This window comes from Siphateles boraxobius, unplaced genomic scaffold (genome assembly GCF_051911475.1).
Source record: "Siphateles boraxobius isolate OS27281-9 unplaced genomic scaffold, OSU_SipBor_1 22, whole genome shotgun sequence".
NCBI classification, from domain to species: domain Eukaryota; kingdom Metazoa; phylum Chordata; class Actinopteri; order Cypriniformes; family Leuciscidae; genus Siphateles; species Siphateles boraxobius.
In genome coordinates this window covers 12,577,246-12,596,891 of record NW_027508833.1, presented here as the reverse complement: position 1 = coordinate 12,596,891, position 19,646 = coordinate 12,577,246, and the positions used below count along the sequence as shown (strand labels likewise).

General features: G+C 39.1%; 1 protein-coding gene across 4 annotated transcripts in view; it reads right to left on the bottom strand.

The window, feature by feature from the left end:
• Positions 1-1,891: 1,891 nt before the first annotated feature.
• The window catches only part of scaf8 (SR-related CTD-associated factor 8), a 75,865-nt gene continuing 58,110 nt past the window's right edge, over positions 1,892-19,646 (bottom strand). For 3 of the 4 annotated variants that reach the window (XM_077238651.1, XM_077238652.1, XM_077238649.1), the window contains 18 exons: positions 17,385-17,429; positions 16,542-16,703; positions 16,286-16,442; positions 13,742-13,872; positions 13,484-13,660; positions 13,294-13,373; positions 13,086-13,206; positions 11,912-12,043; positions 11,598-11,707; positions 11,310-11,503; positions 9,485-9,585; positions 8,988-9,101; positions 8,741-8,897; positions 8,517-8,647; positions 8,070-8,208; positions 7,066-7,131; positions 6,724-6,942; positions 1,892-4,137 (listed from right to left, as the gene is read on the bottom strand). In XM_077238651.1, coding sequence (XP_077094766.1) covers positions 2,618-4,137; positions 6,724-6,942; positions 7,066-7,131; positions 8,070-8,208; positions 8,517-8,647; positions 8,741-8,897; positions 8,988-9,101; positions 9,485-9,585; positions 11,310-11,503; positions 11,598-11,707; positions 11,912-12,043; positions 13,086-13,206; positions 13,294-13,373; positions 13,484-13,660; positions 13,742-13,872; positions 16,286-16,364 — 3,471 coding nt within the window. In that variant the 5' untranslated portion in view covers positions 16,365-16,442; positions 16,542-16,703; positions 17,385-17,429 and the 3' untranslated portion in view covers positions 1,892-2,617. The remainder of the gene's footprint in view (positions 4,138-6,723; positions 6,943-7,065; positions 7,132-8,069; positions 8,209-8,516; positions 8,648-8,740; positions 8,898-8,987; positions 9,102-9,484; positions 9,586-11,309; positions 11,504-11,597; positions 11,708-11,911; positions 12,044-13,085; positions 13,207-13,293; positions 13,374-13,483; positions 13,661-13,741; positions 13,873-16,285; positions 16,443-16,541; positions 16,704-17,384; positions 17,430-19,646) is intronic. The other variant, XM_077238650.1, reaches the window with a different exon arrangement.

The following is a 19,646-nucleotide window of genomic DNA, read 5'->3' as shown; positions in this document are numbered from 1 at the left end:
ACAGCACATTTAAAGTTCCATCAAAAAAAATTAAGCTGAGCTGATGTTTTAAAGAGCTGATACACTTTACTCACATTAAAAAGTTAATATATACACAAAAACTTCATTAAATGAATCCATATGAATCAAGCAGTTGAATCAGATTTTTCTGAAGAGACAATCGCATTACATGATGAAAAGTTTTTTGAATTTAGGTTTTTATTCACATTTAAACTTCAAAGATCAACATAATTAGAAGCACAAACATGCTCACTACAGTAGATGCTTCAGCACCAATGTGGTTTGTCTTCACTTCAGCTTAGATTAAATCGATCGATTCAAATGGTTAGTTTTACAATGCTTTTTTTTATTTTTTGAAGCATGAAAATATTGGTTGCAAATTTTTGTTTGACAAAAATGAGAATATTAAAAAAAGATCTTGATTTGTGCTCCGAAGATTCTTCCAGAACCCAAAGTCTTATGAGTTTGGAAAGATATTAGAATGAGTAAAGAACAATATTCATTTTTGGGTGAACTATACCTTTCAAATATGAACATGTTATTTGCATTTGGGCCACCAATTTACCACTGTTTTGATAAAGCATGCATGTCTGCTTGACACAAAATGGTCATGCTTTACTAAAATACCATATTACTGACACAATATCCTACATTCAGTAATTAGATTAATGTCTCAGAAACTTGAATTTTCATTTCAAGTTGCAAAATGAAAATGACTTCTGTTTCAATGAGCCGTTTGGTTTTAATGACAGACTGTGAATCTGACTGATTGTTAAACTTCAGGGAATTTTTTAATTGGACAATTTAATATATTTATATAAAATTAGACCTAAGTGCAGTAAACTTCTTGTGAAAGTAGCTTCCTTTTGAACTAATTTAAAGTATGCCTGCTTTCTCATAAACCATTATACAAACAACAACAAAAGAACTCAAATTTGATTTCTAGCTTCTTTTTTTTTATTCTTAAAAAATGACTCTGTACACATCTACTTCACAATATTAGAGAAAATAATGCTGGTTAACATTCTATTAAGTTCAGGGACAGCATTTATGTCTGAGTGTTATGTGATTAAACACAAGCAGTGAATTCTGCAGCAAAACCTGGTGCAATTACACACTGAGCTATTACATTTGGAGTGTGTGCCAAAGCAGAGCTGTATCAAAACTGATGTGTGCATGACATATCTCCAATGCTTTCAAGACATAAAGGGTTAGTTTACCCAAAATGAAAATTGTTATTTACTCACCCTCATGTCGTTCTAAACCCATAAGACTTTCGTTCATCTTCGGAACACAAATGAAGATCTTTTTGATGAAATCCGAGGGCTTTCTGTCATTCCATTGACGACTACACAACTACCACTTTGACAATGTAAAACTAATCCATAGGAATTGAGCAGTTTAGTCCTAATTTTCTGAAGAGACATGATCGCTTTATAAGATGAATATACACCGCTCGATTCATGAATCAGTTTTACAATCTCTTTTTGAACTAGTGTTAGTTGCATAGTTGTCAATAGAGGGACAGAAAGCTTTCAGATTTCATCTAAAAGATCTTAATTTGTGTTTTAAAGAGAAGCGCAAGTCTTACGGGTTTGGAACAACACGAGTGTGAGTAATTAATGACAGATTTTCATTTTTGGGTCAACTATCCCTTTAATGTGGCATGCAAAGCTGATCTTCTGGGTAAAAGACGGAGGAGAGATCTAAATGCAAACCTCACAGCACACAGTCAAACATCTGGTGGCCGCCCAAACTTTAGATCAGTTCACAACCAAAAACATTTCATCTCATCCATGACACTGGGGCCATTATCACTTGGCTCATGGCTTTAATGGTTTTGTGTGCAGATGGTTTCTGTCCACGATACAAAACACAGTCCTAAAGAATGTTTTAACAATCAGAGCATGTTTATTTAAAACCAAAACAGATTGCACCCAACATCCATTTTTCCTTTAAACGCCTTTTCTGAGCACATGTATTTCCATTGAAGTTTGATGAAGGAAAAATCACAGACATTTAATATTGGGATAATACATCGCAGTTTAATTCTTTTTTTAGTAAGGCTTCCTTTTAAAGCAACTAAAACTTAGTACTGTTCTCACTGTATTTGATGTACGTATATTCTGCTTTAGAGACAAGCACTGGACACCACAGAAGCATTCATTTCAAACTTCGCTGCTGCAGTGTTGAAAAGAAAAGTCGAAACAAGCCAGTGCTGTTTTCAAGAATTCTGCAATCAATCCAAAGGAGACCGCCAGAATCCGTACACTCTTCCAAAGGAAGGTCAAACCTCTTTTCCCCCTGCATTTACAATTAAGCTACATAATATTTTGGCAAGCAAGTGTCATGAGAGAAAAAAACACACCTAGTTTAAAACAATGGGGTTGCATTAAAAACTAAAAACAGGGAATAAAATAAAATATTAAAATCCCACCTACCATTTAGATCCTCTAGTGTGAGCCGCCTAGAATGCATATACATTTGAAGCTTGAGAGACAACAATCATTCATTAAGGTGTCTGCAATATTCTAGCGAACTGAGTGGGTCCTGCGAGAGCTTTCAAAACGATTACAGAGATGACTATACAAAATGATCTTTACCTACTGAGTGATGATTATGTTTCCTCAGTGTCAGTTTTCTCTAGCTCAGGTTCAGTCTCAGCGTTCACCTTTGGCCCAGTCTGTTTAGTGTCTGCATCCACAGATGAGGAAACGCACATTTCTGGAGTCTCCTCTTCTTTCGAGGGCTCATTCTTGAAGCAGCTGGGTGTGGAGGTACGGGAAGGAGAGGGGCTACGAGAGCGCTCTGTAGCAGCCTGGGACGCAGGCTCCAAAATGTTTAATTGAGGTTTTGAATCCGTTTCCATTCCATTGATAATTGAAGCTTCCTCCTGCTCTTGACTACTTGCTGTCTCTTTAGGGGGGCTGAGGGACTTGGGCTCTGGTTTCTCCTCTGGGTGCAGTTTAGCGTCTGGTTTTGTTGGCTGCAGTTCTGGTTGAGGCTGGTGTTGGGACACTGACGGAGACAGAGAGTTGATTTGCGCTTGTTCTTGTGCTTGAGGCTGAGCGAGCAGAGGGGTCGGCAGAGGGAGAAGTGGCTGAGACTTGGGTTGAGGAAGCAGCGGTTGAGGCTGAGATTGTGAAGAAAGTGGAGTCCAGCGTTCCCGCTCTTTGTCCTTCTCATTCTCCCTCTCCTTTTCGCACTCCCGCTCTCTCTCGCGATTCCTCACTCTGGCTCGTTCACGGTCCCGATTCCTGTCCCTCTCCCTTTCCCGGTCTCGCTCCCGGTTATGGCGATTGCCGTTCATTTCGGCCCTGAAGTCCATGTCCCTGTCGTCTCGATCTTTCTGCCTTTCCCAAGGTCTTCGTCGATCGTCGTAGTCCTGGTGCATGTTGGGGTTAAAGGAAGGCCCGGGTCCACGATTCCAAGCTGGCCCTGATGAACTTCCACCGCGGCCGTCAAAACGACTCTGAAAGTTAGGGTTGGAACGCTCCTCCTGGAAACCCTTTGGAGGGCCAGCAGACATAGCCCTCATGTCTCGCTCATCAAAGTCCCCCCTGGGTGGCCCCCAGCGACTTTCTGTTCTGAAACCTCCTGACATGTTTTCTCTTCTACCCTCTCGACCCTCGACTGCTCTCGGAGGTCGTTCTAGTAAAGGTGGTCTGGCAGGCACAGGCTCAGTACGCATCTCCAAAGGAGGGGTCTTCAACAAACCCGTGCTCTGCTTTTCTGGTGGTGGAAAGCGATAGTCCTGATCTCCCTCTTGTTGGCCCCCAACATCTGATCTGGGTGGGGTCTCGTTATTAGCCTTGGCCAGATTGTCAGGCCCAGCAGATGAGGGGTTAGGTGCTCTTGCAAAGGTGCCCTCAGCGCGGTTGAATTGCTCCATATGAGGAAATGGGACACGGACACGGGCTTGGGCTTGAAAAGAAGCATCCAGTATGTCGGTGGCCTGATGTGCGAGACCGGGCTGCATGATCACGGGGAAGCGGCCCCCGGGGCCCTGGAGCAGGTTGGGTCGCAGTTCCAGGGGAAGTAGCCCTGCCATCCTCTGACCGGAGAGAGGGTGTGTTAGAGATGCAGACGGGTGCATTCCCAGCAGACCCATTCCACTGCGCACTGCATTCTGCATTCCTGTCAAGGAAACAAGAAATGTTTTACCCAGAGTACAAGAATAAAAACAAAATGATTCTTGAAAAGTCACCCCCCCACCACCCCCAAAAAAACAACAACATAGTACAACTTGTGGTTATATTTAGTGCTGTGCGTTAAACGCGTTATTAACGGCGTTAACGCAAACACATTTTAACGGCGTCAATTTTTTTATCGCGAGATTAACGCTCTTTTTGGCTTAGCAAACTTCATATTTTTTTCACATGCTGTTGCAACAACTAGTAACGTTAGAAAAACTACAACATCACACCGGATAGCTAGACCGGAAACAAAACAACAGGCACGCCGCACGTACTTGTTTGGGCTTGCGCGCCGGCCAAAGAGTAGTAGGCTAACGTTAAGTTTTGAGTGGATGGCGCGAGCGCGAGACGCCGATCTAGAGACGTGCACTCTCAGCGCAACCGAGTGCGAGCGCGGGCGGTAATGCACTCACTCTGTGTGCGGATACGGGAGAATAAAACGATTCGCGGGACTCCCGCAAACTAGAAATATCTATGAATAAAACATAAAAACTAATACATTTTTATTCATATGTTGCAGAAAAGCAACAAGAACAACTAAAACAAAATAGAAACGATTTACAGGCCAGAGTTTCTTTTTATAAAATGTTTGCAGCGTTGAGGGATGTAGCCATCACAGACATATGTGTTGATTTCTTGAACGCAATGGCCAATCAGAAGCATTTAAGATAGACTCCCCTCACCGCTCAAAACAGACTTTTTGTTCAGTGCTGAATTCTGTATGCTGGCAAATCCTCACATTATAACAAACAAAGTGTATATATTATGAAAGATGCATTGTGCAGTCAGCTTCATTGATAATAACAGATGTGTGAGATTGCGATGAACTGATGTCAGCTTTTTAGGAATTATTAAGGGAGCACACTTTGCGCGCATTCAGTCATGCCAAACCATGCACTCAGTATCTGCTTGCTTTTATGTTATAACAGTGGTTTGTGTGTTAATGCTTTAATAACAAATAATTTATCAGGAGCATTTATGCTGATGTGTATGGTGGTGACACGTAGGCTAAAGTATTTGGAGGTAGCCTACAAAAAAAAGAGTCTGTTTGTGGGCGGGAGCGGGACAAAAATGTTACGGGCGGGAGAAAGTAACATAGAAAGTAGTTGAGAACGTCAGTTATAACGACCCACGTATTAAAAAAATGGACGGGTTTAAATCGGGCTCGGGCTCATAATTACAGTTTATGTGTCGGGCCGGGCTCGGACACAATGCGCACGGGCTCGGGTCGGGCTTGATTTTTTGGGCCCGATCTAAGCTCTACAATGGATGACTTCAGACAGAAGCACATGGATACCACAGCTAAGAACAAACTTAATACTGATCCACTTTTCCATGTTGATAAGAGCATTAAAATTAGAAAAAATAATGAGACAAATAGAAATCAAGGGACATTTAGAATAGATAAAAATGTGCGATTAATCGCGAGTTAACTATGGCATTAATGCGATTAATCGCGATTAAATGTTTTAATCGTTTGACAGCACTAGTTATATTCCATGACAGAAGCTTTACAACAGATTTGTGTGAGACAGAGCAAAGTCGTTATTTACTGATCACGTTTACATACACATTCTCAAACAGAAGATGCTTAAGACGACAACAGGTTTGGTCATGTTAAACCGTTTTCTTTAATCAGCGTAAGGTTATAACCAGCTTAAGCATAAAGGGATTGACACAGCTACATTTTTCCAAACTACCCTGATTTACCTGGTATGTAAAAACCTTATCCTGTGTTCTGTCTGCTTTTTGAAGTGCACGTGTGCTATGTCAAGTCAAGTCATCCTCATTTATATAGCGCTTTTAACAATGTAGATTGTTTCAAAGCAGCTTTACAGAGATAAACATATAATTTAAGGTAACAGAGATTGGTTTAGTTTTATAGTGGTTCTTGAAAAATGTTTTTTTCAGCTAAAGTTAGTTTTGATTGATTCACTTCCGTCTAAATGATAGTTTGTTATTAAATTAGGGGCCGCTAAGACGACACCATTCTCTCTAAACAGACTTTAAACGTGAACCTGTGATAGACCCTGATGGCGTTCACATGCGCATTAAGAATTGATTCTATAGTTATGTGCGTTTGAATATATGTGCGCAGGTTTGTAATTCCTTACAAATCCAGCAACATTTTGGAATTAATTGGGTTTTTAAAGCATTATTCAACATAACTCGCATAACAAATGAAAGACTTGAGTCGGATACACAGGTGATATGAGGTGACAACAGTACAGAGGATTTACTAGATTTTTTATTTTAAAGTCTAGTAAATGTGTTTTTTTCTTGAAGGTAGTCGTTTCAGTAAACACAATCTCCACAATCTCTAAAATATCATTTAGATTCAAAAACGGCATGCATAAAATCTTAGCAGGTTTGTAATACAGCACACAAGTCCTATGAACTGTCATTGTATTGCTGCAAGATTCAACAAGATCCTCTTTTTATGTTCTATAGAATATAATTAAATAACAGCATACCGTGTGCTAGCTTGTATTCACATTATGTAAAATGTGCTTATAAACCCATTTACCTTGTAGTGTTAGCTCGGCCTCCATAGTTTCTGCAGACTGAGGAGTTTTGTCTGTGCTGCTCTGCTGATGCTGTACTCCCACAGGGTTAAAGACTCCAGCCCCAGGCATTGCAGATGGAATAAAACTCCCAGGAATAGTACCGGCGGGAGGAATCATGGCTCCAAACAGAGAATCCTTGCTGTTCTCTTGAGTGGTTTGCAATGAAGGCTGCACTAGAGCTATAAAGGTAAGAGTGGGGTAAAAGACCTGTTTAGGAGCTTGAAAATTCAACCTTAAGGACAGCGCTTTAACAAGAAACTTACGAAATAAGGATTGCTTATTTCAGAGGCTGTTTAACATACATGTCTGAGCCGGAGCAAGACTGGTTCCAACTGCTGACGGTCCTACTCCTGGTGTGGCCATAAAACCTGTGAAAGAGAAATGTACAGATATATAAATATTTGGTAACACTTTACAATAAAGTTCCATTAGGTTATGTTAATGTATTAACTAACATTAACAATAAGCAATATTTTTGTTAGTTTTAATTATTCTTTGTAAACATTATTCACTTAATATTCAACAATATTACCGATCTCACTGTACTGACTCTGTTGTATGAGAACTGAACTGAGGTGGACGATAAATTATTTTTTTTTTTATCCATCATAAACTCCACACGGCTCTGGGGGGTTAATAAAGGCTTTCTGAAGCAAAGCGATGAGTTTGTGTAAGAAAAATATTCATATTTAACACGTTACACAGTAAAATTCTAGCTTTCAGCCAAACGTCCATACGCAGTCTACTTACGCCTAATGCACAACTTATGACGCCAGAAGTAGCGTAGTGCGTTATGGTGTAGCGTAAATATCAGCAGTACGTCGCTATACTAGCAGAAGTTGCGCTTTAGACTGAAGTTGAATATGTACGTTCAGTTGGCCGGAAGCTAGTTTTGCTTCAGAAGGCCTTTATTAACCCCCGGGAGCAGTGTGGATAACTTTTATGATGGGTGGATGCTTTTTTTGAGCTTCATACTGATGGTTGCAATTCACTGCCATTATTCACTTCTAAGCTCAGAAGCGTAAGGGTGTTTATTAATATAACTCCAATTGTATTCGTCTGAAAGAAGAAAGTTATATACACCTAGGATGGCTTGAGGGTGAGTAAATCATGGGCTAATTTTCATTTTAAAGTGAACTACTACTTTTTATGAACAAAGGTTCATAAATGCCTTGGAAGAATTTTTCATTGTTAGTTCATGATAACTAATGCAGTTAACTAATGTTAACAAATCGAAATATAAAATAAAAAATCTATCATACCGTTAAAAGCCTAATAACTGAATGTTCAGGTTTGAACCATGTACCTGGGGGAGGCTGTGAGGTGTTGAACCCTGCCCTCAGAAAGGGTGGAGGAGGACCAAAGCCTGGCGGGGGCACTGACATGGTGACAGGGAAGGATGGAGGCACGAGGCCAACAGCAGAGACGGTCTGTGCCACTGGAATCTAAACCGAACAAAGCCATCCATGGAGAAGTAAACGGTAAAGCATTATTAATTGAGCCGTCTCCACACCCCAAGGTGCAAAATGAAAACAAGAATGCAATGGTAGTATCTCTTTTATATTACTTTAAGTGGGGTTTGAACCAACAAACTTCAGTAACAAGTTTAAATCTTTAATGGCCGCACCACACCATACCTAAAATCTAACAATTTAATCAGATGTAAAGAGTAAGAAACCTAAATGTATTTATTAATGTGTGTTGTTCCATTTGTCAGGGCATTTTCAGGCCTGAATGACTGCTAAAATCATACCTGCATGGGCATCATAGTGACAGGCTGTGTAAAGCCCTCACTAGGTGTGCTGCTGGTTGTACTGGTTTCAGCTGTAACAGCCTGACTCTGAGTCTCTTTGACTGTCTCAGTATTCCTCTGTGATTCCCATTCTGCAAAAGAAAAATAAGGTTGAGTTCTGAGTAGAAGTTACATATATACAAAATCTACAATTTTCAGCTCCTAAACAAGGAAATTCTTCTTACCATTGTTGACAGTCTCCTGGTCAATCATGCCTCCCTCTGCAAAGTCATCCAGGTCATCCAGTTTGACCTTCTCCCAAGGAATATAAGTGACCCCAAGGTCCACATCCCAGAACTGCTTATACTCCTGTTTCACTCCTTTGTTGAGGGCCCAAGCGATCTGGAAGCAATGCAACATGTTTAATACATATTACCATAATAAATTATAGAACATTACAAAAATGTATCAGCGAACATTCTTCACACATACTTTAATGACCTTTGAACCAATTTTGTAGGAGCCTGTGCTCAGTTTCTGAAGGGCACGGTATGCATCCTGACGATGGACCATACAGATATAAGCACAGCCTCTGGGAGGAATCATCTGGGGGAAAATAAAAAAAAAGTATTAATGATAATCCACAAAAAAAAAAAGTAATAATAATAATCCTTTTTTTATTTTTTTAAATCATAAAACAAAACCAACAAGGACCAAAAAGCTTCCCTAAAATAAACTCTTAAAAATAAAGGTTTCAAAAGTTTTTTGGGTTGCAGCGATGCCACAAAGCAACAATTTCTGGTTCCTTTATTTTCAAAAGTGTACTTCAAGTTTAGGGTATTTCTAATTACACTTCAGCAAAAAATATTTATAGACCGCAAAAATGCCTCTTGGGTAGATGGCAAAACTGCTCTAACTAAAATTTTAACTACTTGATGCTCTCAAGTGCTCATAGTTACAGGGATAAAAGTTACAGAAACTCAACTCACATTGATAGATTCAATCTGGCCAAACTCTTCGAAAAGGTTAGTAAGATCTTGTTGGCTGGCCTTCTTGTCCACTTGGCCAACCCATAGAGTAGTGCTGCAAACTGAAAAAATAACATGAGTTACAGATGTGATTTTATGGTAGAAGACATTTGCAAGAAATCTGTAACTCTGTTTAGTGAATTAATTGAGTGTTCTAGCAGGTGTATGGCTATCTAACATTTGTGGATTAATAAATGTGTAAGACTTGAGAAATTAGATAAATGCCAGGCAATCTACTTGAGGAACGACCACTCCCTGATGAGACAAAGGACCTTTCTGGAAATAAACATTTAAACTCTCTCTTGTGAAACTGGCGCCATCATTCGAGATGCAAGGCTCACCTAAGCAATCCTAATCTACATCTTTTTCCCCTGAAGCCTAATTTCCCCGTTCCTTCTTTCTATCATGCTGATATCACCTGAAATTCACCCAAGAATCTAAATAGTTTAATGTGAATAATTATCATACATTATTACACGTTTAGTATCATTTAAAATGTCTCAGTGCGACTGGTACAAATGTCTCATTCTCAAGAAGTAAACCCAAAGGTAATACGGAATTTACGAGTTTAGAGAAAATTCGCACACAGGGGACGGTGTGTCTTACAGGCAAATGGTCTCCTGCTCTCAAAGGTGTAACCTCTGAATGCAAATTCTCATTGTTAGCAAATGTTTCCATGCGAAAAGAAGGTCTGTCTATATAATGAAAGCACTAGGACGCTTGGCGCGATTCTGTAACCCAGACCAGCCCGTGATGCGAAGTGTAAGAAAAACACTTTGCATCATGTATTTTATAATGCCATGGTACTGCATCTTCTCTCTTTATTCCAGAGCATTTGATGTTTGCATCGATTATCTTTGAACTGATTATGCAATTTGCGTGATACATTTACCTGACATAATAAATTGTAAACATTTGATTATATTCTAATCGACTTTGACATTTTCAGTAAAGAGTTAAAAAGAACCGTCAAACATTCGCTCACACTTAATGATGCACAGGTATCATTAAAACCTTTTTCATTTATGGAGTCAGATGAAAAGACGAGTTAATAAATGAGAAAATGTATTTCATTTAATCAAATTACTTTGCCACGCGGAAAGACAAACACGTAGAGACCTTCACCGGTTCTATCGGAAAACCTTCATTGGGCCGATTTAGACGGGCTTACAAATGTCAAATTTTCAGTGCCAATACAACACTGGCCTGAAAGTGCAAGTAACAGTTCTGTCAACTGGCCAATTTTTGGGTGAACAATCTCTTTAAGCTTTCTCTCACAGACCAAAGCATTAGTCAGTAAACACAGAGTTTTGTGATTTTTCTATGATATCAACATGATTTTATACAAAGCATCCTTAAACTTAATTATGTGTTATGAACGAGACGGTTACAAGAATAGTTCACCCAAAAAATTAAATTCTGTCATCATTTACTCACCCTCAAGTTGTTCTAAACCTGTATGAATTTCATTCTTCTGCTGAACACAAAAGATGATATTTAGAAGAATATGGGTAAACAAACAGTAATTCTTTTCCATACTTTTGGAAATGAACTATACTCAATGGGGCCCATCAACTGTTTGGTTACCGACATTATTCAAAATATCTTCTTTTGTGTTCAGCAGAAGAATGAAATTCATACAGGTTCATACAAGTTAATGCTTACCATCGACAAGTTAGTTTGTACAGAAAGTTTCAACTTATTTGCATGAAACTTGACAGACTAAAACTCTAAAAAACGACCCTTATAAATTCAGAAAGCATAAGGTGGACCTCTGTAAACCTACCACTGAGAACCCTTGAGCGGATAGGAGGAAGCCCTTTTTTCTGCCGTTCCTTTTCTCTTTCCCGCGCTCGTCGCTCACTAGAATAGGAACGGGAGGACTTCCTCTTTCTGTCCCTCGACCGAGACCGTGATCGCTTCCTGTGTTTGTGTTTCCGAGACCCTGAACGAGATCTTGATCTCCTTCTCTTAGGTGACCTGGGAATAAACAGGTTTTCACGAGAGAGCTCTTTACCTGTGACTGAAAAATGGAAATGAGGCAAGAGCTATTTAACAACAATGCTACACCAACCTGGACCGAGATCTTGAGCGTGTCCTTGAACGCGTGCTGCTGGTTTTCTTCTCCTCAGCCTCAAAGAGCTCCTCATCTATTGTATCCTGTCCCTCATCAAGATCCATGTCCTGCAAAATACACACATGAAAATGGTGTTCCAACTATCTGTTTGTCACCTCTCTTCCATCATTAATTAATCAGTAAGCGTGACAAACATCCCAACAGAAGAGGCTATTTCTAAGTCATCTAGTGAGACATTGCCTTTAAACTACTGTAAATACATGACTAACAGTGACTTTTCCTCCCAACTACGGTTTGAAATCTGATCTTGCCTGTTGTTGGTTATCAATGGAGTCATCCATTTTTGCTTCTTGTTCTGGGAGCTGTGGTGGGGCACTGCTTTGGCCAGGAGGGGCAGAACTTTCAGGACCAAAGATGGCATCCTGGGCCTCCATGGACATGGACTGTCAGAAGTAAAGTGCATTAATAAATATCAAGGAAAGAGAAAGAGTTACATTAGCTGCGTTTCCATTACCCTTTAAATTGCACAAATTGAAATTGCGTGTTGAAAATACGGCCAATGGAAACTCACATTTATCGAAAAAAAGTTTTTACGCTCACATGAGGTGATTTTTCAGGCAATTCGAAAAAGGAATTTTCCGCAAAACTGCAATGGAAACAGTTTTTGCGCATTTACAGGTCACCTGACGTAGATGGCGTGGTATGTTTGGACAGAAATGGTAAAAATGGTAAATGGACTGCATTTATATAGCGCTTTCACAGACCGAATGGCCACCAAAGCGCTTTACATAGTTGCCTCACATTCACCCATTCATACACACATTCATACACCGACGGCGGTGTCAGCCATGCAAGGCGCCACCCAGCTCGTCGGGAGCAGTTGGGGTTAGGTGTCTTGCTCATGGACACCTCGACACTTGGTCAGGTGGAACCGGGGATTGAACCACCAACCTTTCGGTTTGTAGATAACCTACATGAACCACTGAGCCACTGCCGCCCCATCCTAGACAGAAGATCATTTGACAGAAGATGAGACTGAGTTCTTTATTAATTTCATAAAAGACAAAAGAATTACAGGAATACTGGATTCTAAACCTCAAAGAAATGCCACAATCAAGAGCTTAAAGCAGTTAGGAGGGAGCAACACCTCATATCTGCCACTCGCAAGTATAAGGGTCTTTCCTTGCCATTAATGCTTGGATAACACACCTACGTCTCCTTCGATTAACAATAATGGCTAGTTCGGTGGTTGGGATATTTATAAACCATCTAAACCTACCAACATCAGTTGCCATGATTTTTGGAATGACTTATGTTATATTGAAAATTATGTTTTAGTCGCATAACATCGGTTAATGGAAACTGTCATTTCGCAATAGTTTATTGTCATTTAGAAAAAAAATGCAAAAGTTTTGCGCAAATCTGTAATGGAAACGCGCCTAGTAATAACACATTATGTAAAGAAAGAATCATGATTTTAAGTACCTTCTGTTGATGCTGCTGGTGCTCCATTAGCTGTTTCTGAAACTGCTCAAGGTTTTGCTGCTGAAGATGCTCGGCCAGCTGATGAAATATCGAGTTATTGATGGAATCTGACACCACAGGTCTGCGAGAGACAGTAAGAACATGACTTAAAAAATATACAAAACAGGGAACAGCTTTTTCTTGAAAATGGCATACAAAAAAAACATACAACTGAGATGACGTAGCATCTTTCTTAGTATCCTCGCTGTGTTCCGACTCATTCCCGAAATCGAACTGACCCAACAGCTTCTACAACACAACAGAATGGCCAATAAGAAAAGAGAGCTCAACTTCACAATGGATTTTGTAATGCAAGGATTAAATCTTTTTAGCCAGTAGTGCTCCTAAAAGTTCCCTACCTTGTTAAAGGAGGAAACTCTCTGCTCCAGCGGGTTGAGTGTGTTGGCTGCTGCGGCTGCGGTAAGCTGTGCGGTGAGGGCCTGGAGCTGAACTACCAACCCTGCATCCAGCGCCTGTAGCAGAGAGGGCTGAGGCTTCTGCTGCTGCATCTGCAGGCTCTGGACTAGCTGCTGCAACTACAAACACACATACACACACCTGTCAGAAATACAGCTGTGCAGAGAACACAGTGTTGTGAGTGGATGAGAAATCTGAACCTGCTGGCCCTGAGGACTCTGTAAGATCTGGGCAACCGCTGCCACTGTGTCAGTGTTGGAGATCTGAGACGCCCAGTCGGGGAGACTATGTTGCACTATGTTGGCTGGAGTGGCTGGAGTTGCAGGAGTTCCTTAACAAAGTAGGAGAAAATGTATAGATTTAAGAATGCTTTCAAATTTGTAGGAATACTTACATTTTTAGGTGAGGTAGACATGTTGGACATGGAACGACATGACAGAAATGAGAGAAAATTGATGGAACTGACTTTTAAACCAGTTGTCATGATAAATTTTCACCTCAAGGTGTCAGCATAAACTATGTGCTAACAATTCAATCACAATTTTGAGTGGAAGGGCATCCTTGTGTGATTGACATACTGAAAAAGGAGTTCTGAGTTCCTGAACGGACATGCTTAGCCTTGAAAACCACTCTGAAGCATTATTTGAGATGGTGTAGATTTAGTGTGCATCAAGGGCACTGAGATTTGGCGTTTTTAAGAACTGGGACAATCTTCCAGTTGCGTGCACCTGCTCTCAAGTTGTCAAGCCCGCAAGTCTGGGTATTTGGACAGGCCCATTCTACTGTAGTTTTCTAATACTTGTAATTAGTTTCTTTGTTCTTATTTTATCACATACTGTTTACTTCAGTCAGCTTGAGTTTTTGATGATATTAAAACCTTATTTAAAGCAAAAATAACTACAATGTGATATATCAGGGTATCTGTACACTTTTTAAGGTCAAATTTAAGGCTTTTTAATACCTTTTTAAGACCTGAAGAAATCAAAATTAATACCTTAAATTAGGGGGCGTGCAATATTGACAAAAATATGTCTCAATATTTTCAAAGTTTTGTTGATGATAATTAATGATATTTTAATGATTGTGTTTGTGTACTGGTACCATGGCTGGTTTAAGCCTCTTGTTGACAGCTGACTCACGAAGATATTCATATTTTTCATATTCTATGCAGTGGTCAGTTCACAGCAGTGAAAGAAATTAACATTTTTTATTAAAGGGCAATATTTGCAACCTTAAATTGAGTTCCAGGGGCATTTTCACACATATATGGGTTTTTTTTTTTTTTTACTTAGAGGTATGCATCACCTTTTATGTAAAATTCTAACATTCAAATTAAATTATATTAGAATAATAACACAATACCACTGTTACCAGTTAAATTAAATCATTAAATCAAAATCCATCTTTGCAGTGCAGAGCTGACACAGAAGCAGCATCAGAACTGGCATTAATACATTTACACTCCATTTACAATTGCATAAATAGAGCAAAGATATATTAAATTCTTTCAATTCTTCAATTCTTAATTAAATATTTAAATATGATGAACTGATTTCTAATTGTAACATTTTAATTACAGGGTACTTTAAATGTGAAACTAAAACCGCCAGTAGGCGCGGCAAGTCCACGTCTCAGGGAGTCATTCATTCAACAGATTCATTCAACCGATTTAACGGCCGATTCATTTAGGAAGTGCAAGTGATTGTTCATTGAATCGTTAAAATGATTCCCTCAAAACCTTCGACTGTAAAAAACGCAGATTTCAGTCAATAAATCATCGTGTTGTTGCATTGAGACTCTGCTACAGTTTCATTTTGAAATTCTCGTCAGCGAAATAAAGGGAAAACAAACAATATTGTTTATAAAATGTAACTCACAAGTCACAATGTTCATTTAACTGTTATATAAAATAGATATCATATTTGCTATTGTGCACGGGAAAACAGCCCTTTTGCTGATGTAATATTGTATGATAACAACATATGATATATAAAATACAAAAACTTTATAGGCCCTACGTCTATAAGGGAACATACCTATAACTGCACTGACATATCACGCAGTGAAAGCAAGCATGAGAGACAAATGCCATGTCAGCTCGCAGTGCGCCCTCGTACATAGTTAACATTAAAGTAAAACAATGATTACAATACCATAATGTACAATACACATCGCACACCACTACGCACATAAAGAATGAACTTACAATTGAACTGAAATTAAGCAGCTTTCTTCTCCTTCTCTCCTGCTGTTTCGCGAGCAGGAGACAGACGTAATGCTGGCGCGAATGTGACGCGAAATGTCACATGAATGAGCAAATCCACAAAGAACGAATAATAAATAAAAAAGAACGCTAATTGGATAGTTTTAATTTGGAGAACATTTAGATGTCTAAGTCAAATTGCCATTGAAAATTTAAGACCTTTCATAAGTAAAAATAAGACTTTATATGGCCTTAAATTTTTTTAATCTAATTTAAGACTTAAGACTTTTTAAGGACCCGCGAACACCCTGGATATATATTATTATTATCACCGTAAAAATAAAAGTACTCATATCATAATATAAGATTTTGTTCATATAGCCTACCCCTAAAAAAATATATTACAGATTGCCAGATTTTTTTTTCTTCGTGTGTTTCTTGCAAATGATTTATCTGAATGTAAAACCTGTTGCCACAAGAGTGCATTGTACCACAGAGGAGAGGATGCATTACTGTGTAGTATACATAGTGTTTAACTTACCGGGAGTAGTGCTGTTGACAGGTACAGCACTGCTGGCAGAGACGGGCGTAACACTGGGGGGCGGGAGTCCTGCTGCCATGTCCAGGAGAGGCTGGATGATGTCACTCTTAAAGACACTGTTTTTCTGCCATAGATTGAGCACACGGACAATCTTGCTCTGAAATGCAAACATTGAAACTGGGAAATAAGCAAAAAGGGAAAATAGTCTAGACAAGAGCTTTACCCTTTGATTACAGTGATGTGACAAATAACACACCTTGTCATCTGTCGGGCAGCGGTAGAGGCTTTGGAACGTGCTAATGATGTTCTTACTAAAGCGTGGAGCGAAAACATCTTTCTCTTGACCAAACTGGTGACGAGACTGCCGTACAATGGAGTCGATGACATACAGACCAGGAACTTTGTACTCTGGCTTGCACTACACACACAAACGTGAAAGAAGTAATAAATAATGAAAAAGGGTGTAAAGGGCCTAGGCTCAAAATGCTCACACATTATATAATTTCTACAGCCAGTGATTTCCCATGCAATATGAATTACAACCATTAGCTTTATACACAGCTAGGTAAACCACACCAAGCTCTGGGTTTGGAAGCTCTTTTTGTGAATGAACTCTGTGTGCTCAGGGAATCTGCATCTGAAACACAGTGTCTGTGCTAAAGGCATTTTCACATAAGGTTGACACAAACATGGATAAATATCTTGTTTAATGCTAGAAGTTTTTGGTGCTCTTTTGTTGGCAAGTTAATCTCTTTCGTAAGTTACTTTTAGTAAGATCTAGAGATATTCTGGATTCAAAACAGTACATTTCTCCAAATGGTGACAAGTTTTCTGCACAAACAATACTTGAAAGTTACACAAAGAAAATGTACATGTATGATTAAATAAATGTATGCATTAGAGGGTTAAAGTATTAATGTTATTAATTATCTTTATTTTCCATTTAAGGACATTTCATTTTGAATTTTCATAAATATTTTAGGCACACTTGAGCCCCCTCTAAGCATTTTACAAACTCTGTAGAAACTAGAATATAAGAAAAAGTAGAAAAAGAATATCTATTCATTTATTTTACATTTGCAAGACAAAAAGAACTGACCTTTTGAACAAACTTCTCCACACTTTGGACCACATGTTTGTAGAACTGAAAGAGATAACAAAAAACAAAAGCTTAACCTTTAATATGAAGATGAAGAGACATATTTACATTGGAGATGGACATTCAAATTATATATTCACATCACTTCACAAACAATTAAATTGAGACTCCAGAGCTGGACATGTGAGAAAGGACATTAACAAACATGTTGTTCAGTATCTCTGTGATGGTCACATGTATTCAACGGAAACAATGTTCTAACTTGCCATTGCATATGGGTTAGCTGACAAACATAAGTGGAGCATAAAGATTGTTTATTCTATGTACAGCTATACAGGTCCTTCTCAAAAAATTTGCATATTGTGCTAAAGTTCATTATTTTCCATAATGTAATGATAAAAATTAAACTTTCATATATTTTAGATTCATTGCACACCAACTGAAATATTTCAGGTCTTTTATTGTTTTAATACTGATGATTTTGGCATACAGCTCATGAAAACCCCAAATTCCGGTCTCAAAAAATTAGCATATTTCATCCGACCAATAAAAGTAGTGTTTTTAATACAAAAAAAAAAGTCAACCTTCAAATAATTATGTTCAGTTATGCACTCAATAGTCAATACTTGGTCGGGAATCCTTTTGCAGAAATGACTGCTTCAATGCGGCGTGGCATGGAGGCGATCAGCCTGTGGCACTGCTGAGGTGTTATGGAGGCCCAGGATGCTTCGATAGCGGCCTTAAGCTCATCCAGAGTGTTGGGTCTTGTGTCTCTCAACTTTCTCTTCTCAATATCCCACAGATTCTCTATGGGGTTCAGGTCAGGAGAGTTGGCAGGCCAATTGAGCACAGTAATACCATGGTCAGTAAACCATTTACCAGTGGTTTTGGCACTGTGAGCAGGTGCCAGGTCGTGCTGAAAAATGAAATCTTCATCTCCATAAAGCTTTTCAGCAGATGGAAGCATGAAGTGCTCCAAAATCTCCTGATAGCTAGCTGCATTGACCCTGCCCTTGATAAAACACAGTGGACCAACACCAGCAGCTGACATGGCACCCCAGACCATCACTGACTGTGGGTACTTGACACTGGACTTCAGGCATTTTGGCATTTCCTTCTCCCCAGTCTTCCTCCAGACTCTGGCACCTTGATTTCAGAATGACATGCAAAACTGAGCAACAGTCCAGTGCTGCTTCTCTGTAGCCCAGGTCAGGCGCTTCTGCCGCTGTTTCTGGTTCAAAAGTGGCTTGACCTTGGGAATGCGGCACCTGTAGCCCATTTCCTGCACACGCCTGTGCACGGTGGCTCTGGATGTTTCTACTCCAGACTCAGTCCACTGCTTCCGCAGGTCCCCCAAGGTCTGGAATCGGTCCTTCTCCACAATCTTCCTCAGGGTCCGGTCACCTCTTCTCGTTGTGCAGCGTTTTTTGCCACACTTTTTCCTTCCCACAGACTTCCCACTGAGGTGCCTTGATACAGCACTCTGGGAACAGCCTATTTGTTCAGAAATTTCTTTCTGTGTCTTACCCTCTTGCTTGAGGGTGTCAATGATGGCCTTCTGGACAGCAGTCAGGTCGGCAGTCTTACCCATGATTGCGGTTTTGAGTAATGAAACAGGCTGGGAGTTTTTAAAAGCCTCAGGAATCTTTTGCAGGTGTTTAGAGTTAATTAGTTGATTCAGATTATTAGGTTAATAGCTTGTTTAGAGACCCTTTTCATGATATGCAAATTTTTTGAGACAGGGATTTTGGGTTTTTATGAGCTGTATGCCAATATCATCAGTATTAAAACAATAAAAGACCTGAAATATTTCAGTTGGTGTGCAATGAATCTAAAATATATGAAAGTTTAATTTTTATCATTACATTATGGAAAATAATGAACTTTATCACAATATGCTAATTTTTTGAGAAGGACCTGTATGCTTCAGGGAAAACATGTTTTAGATGCTTTTACTACTTTTATGCAACATTTTGATATAATTAGTTTATATATATATTTTTTTTTTTTTAAAGAGCAAATGTTCCATTTATTCTCAATTAATAGGTAATGAAAACTATTCAAATACAATTTGAATAATGCAATATAAAAGTAGTTTTAGGTAAATTTTAGCATATCATAACGCAGGACATTTCAAGTAGGGGTGGGCGATATGGCAAAAATATCATATCACGATTTTCTTTCAGGAAAATCACGATTCACGTTTTTAATCACGATTCTCTTTCATGTTGGTTTTACTTTTTTGCAAGTGACTGAGCATTA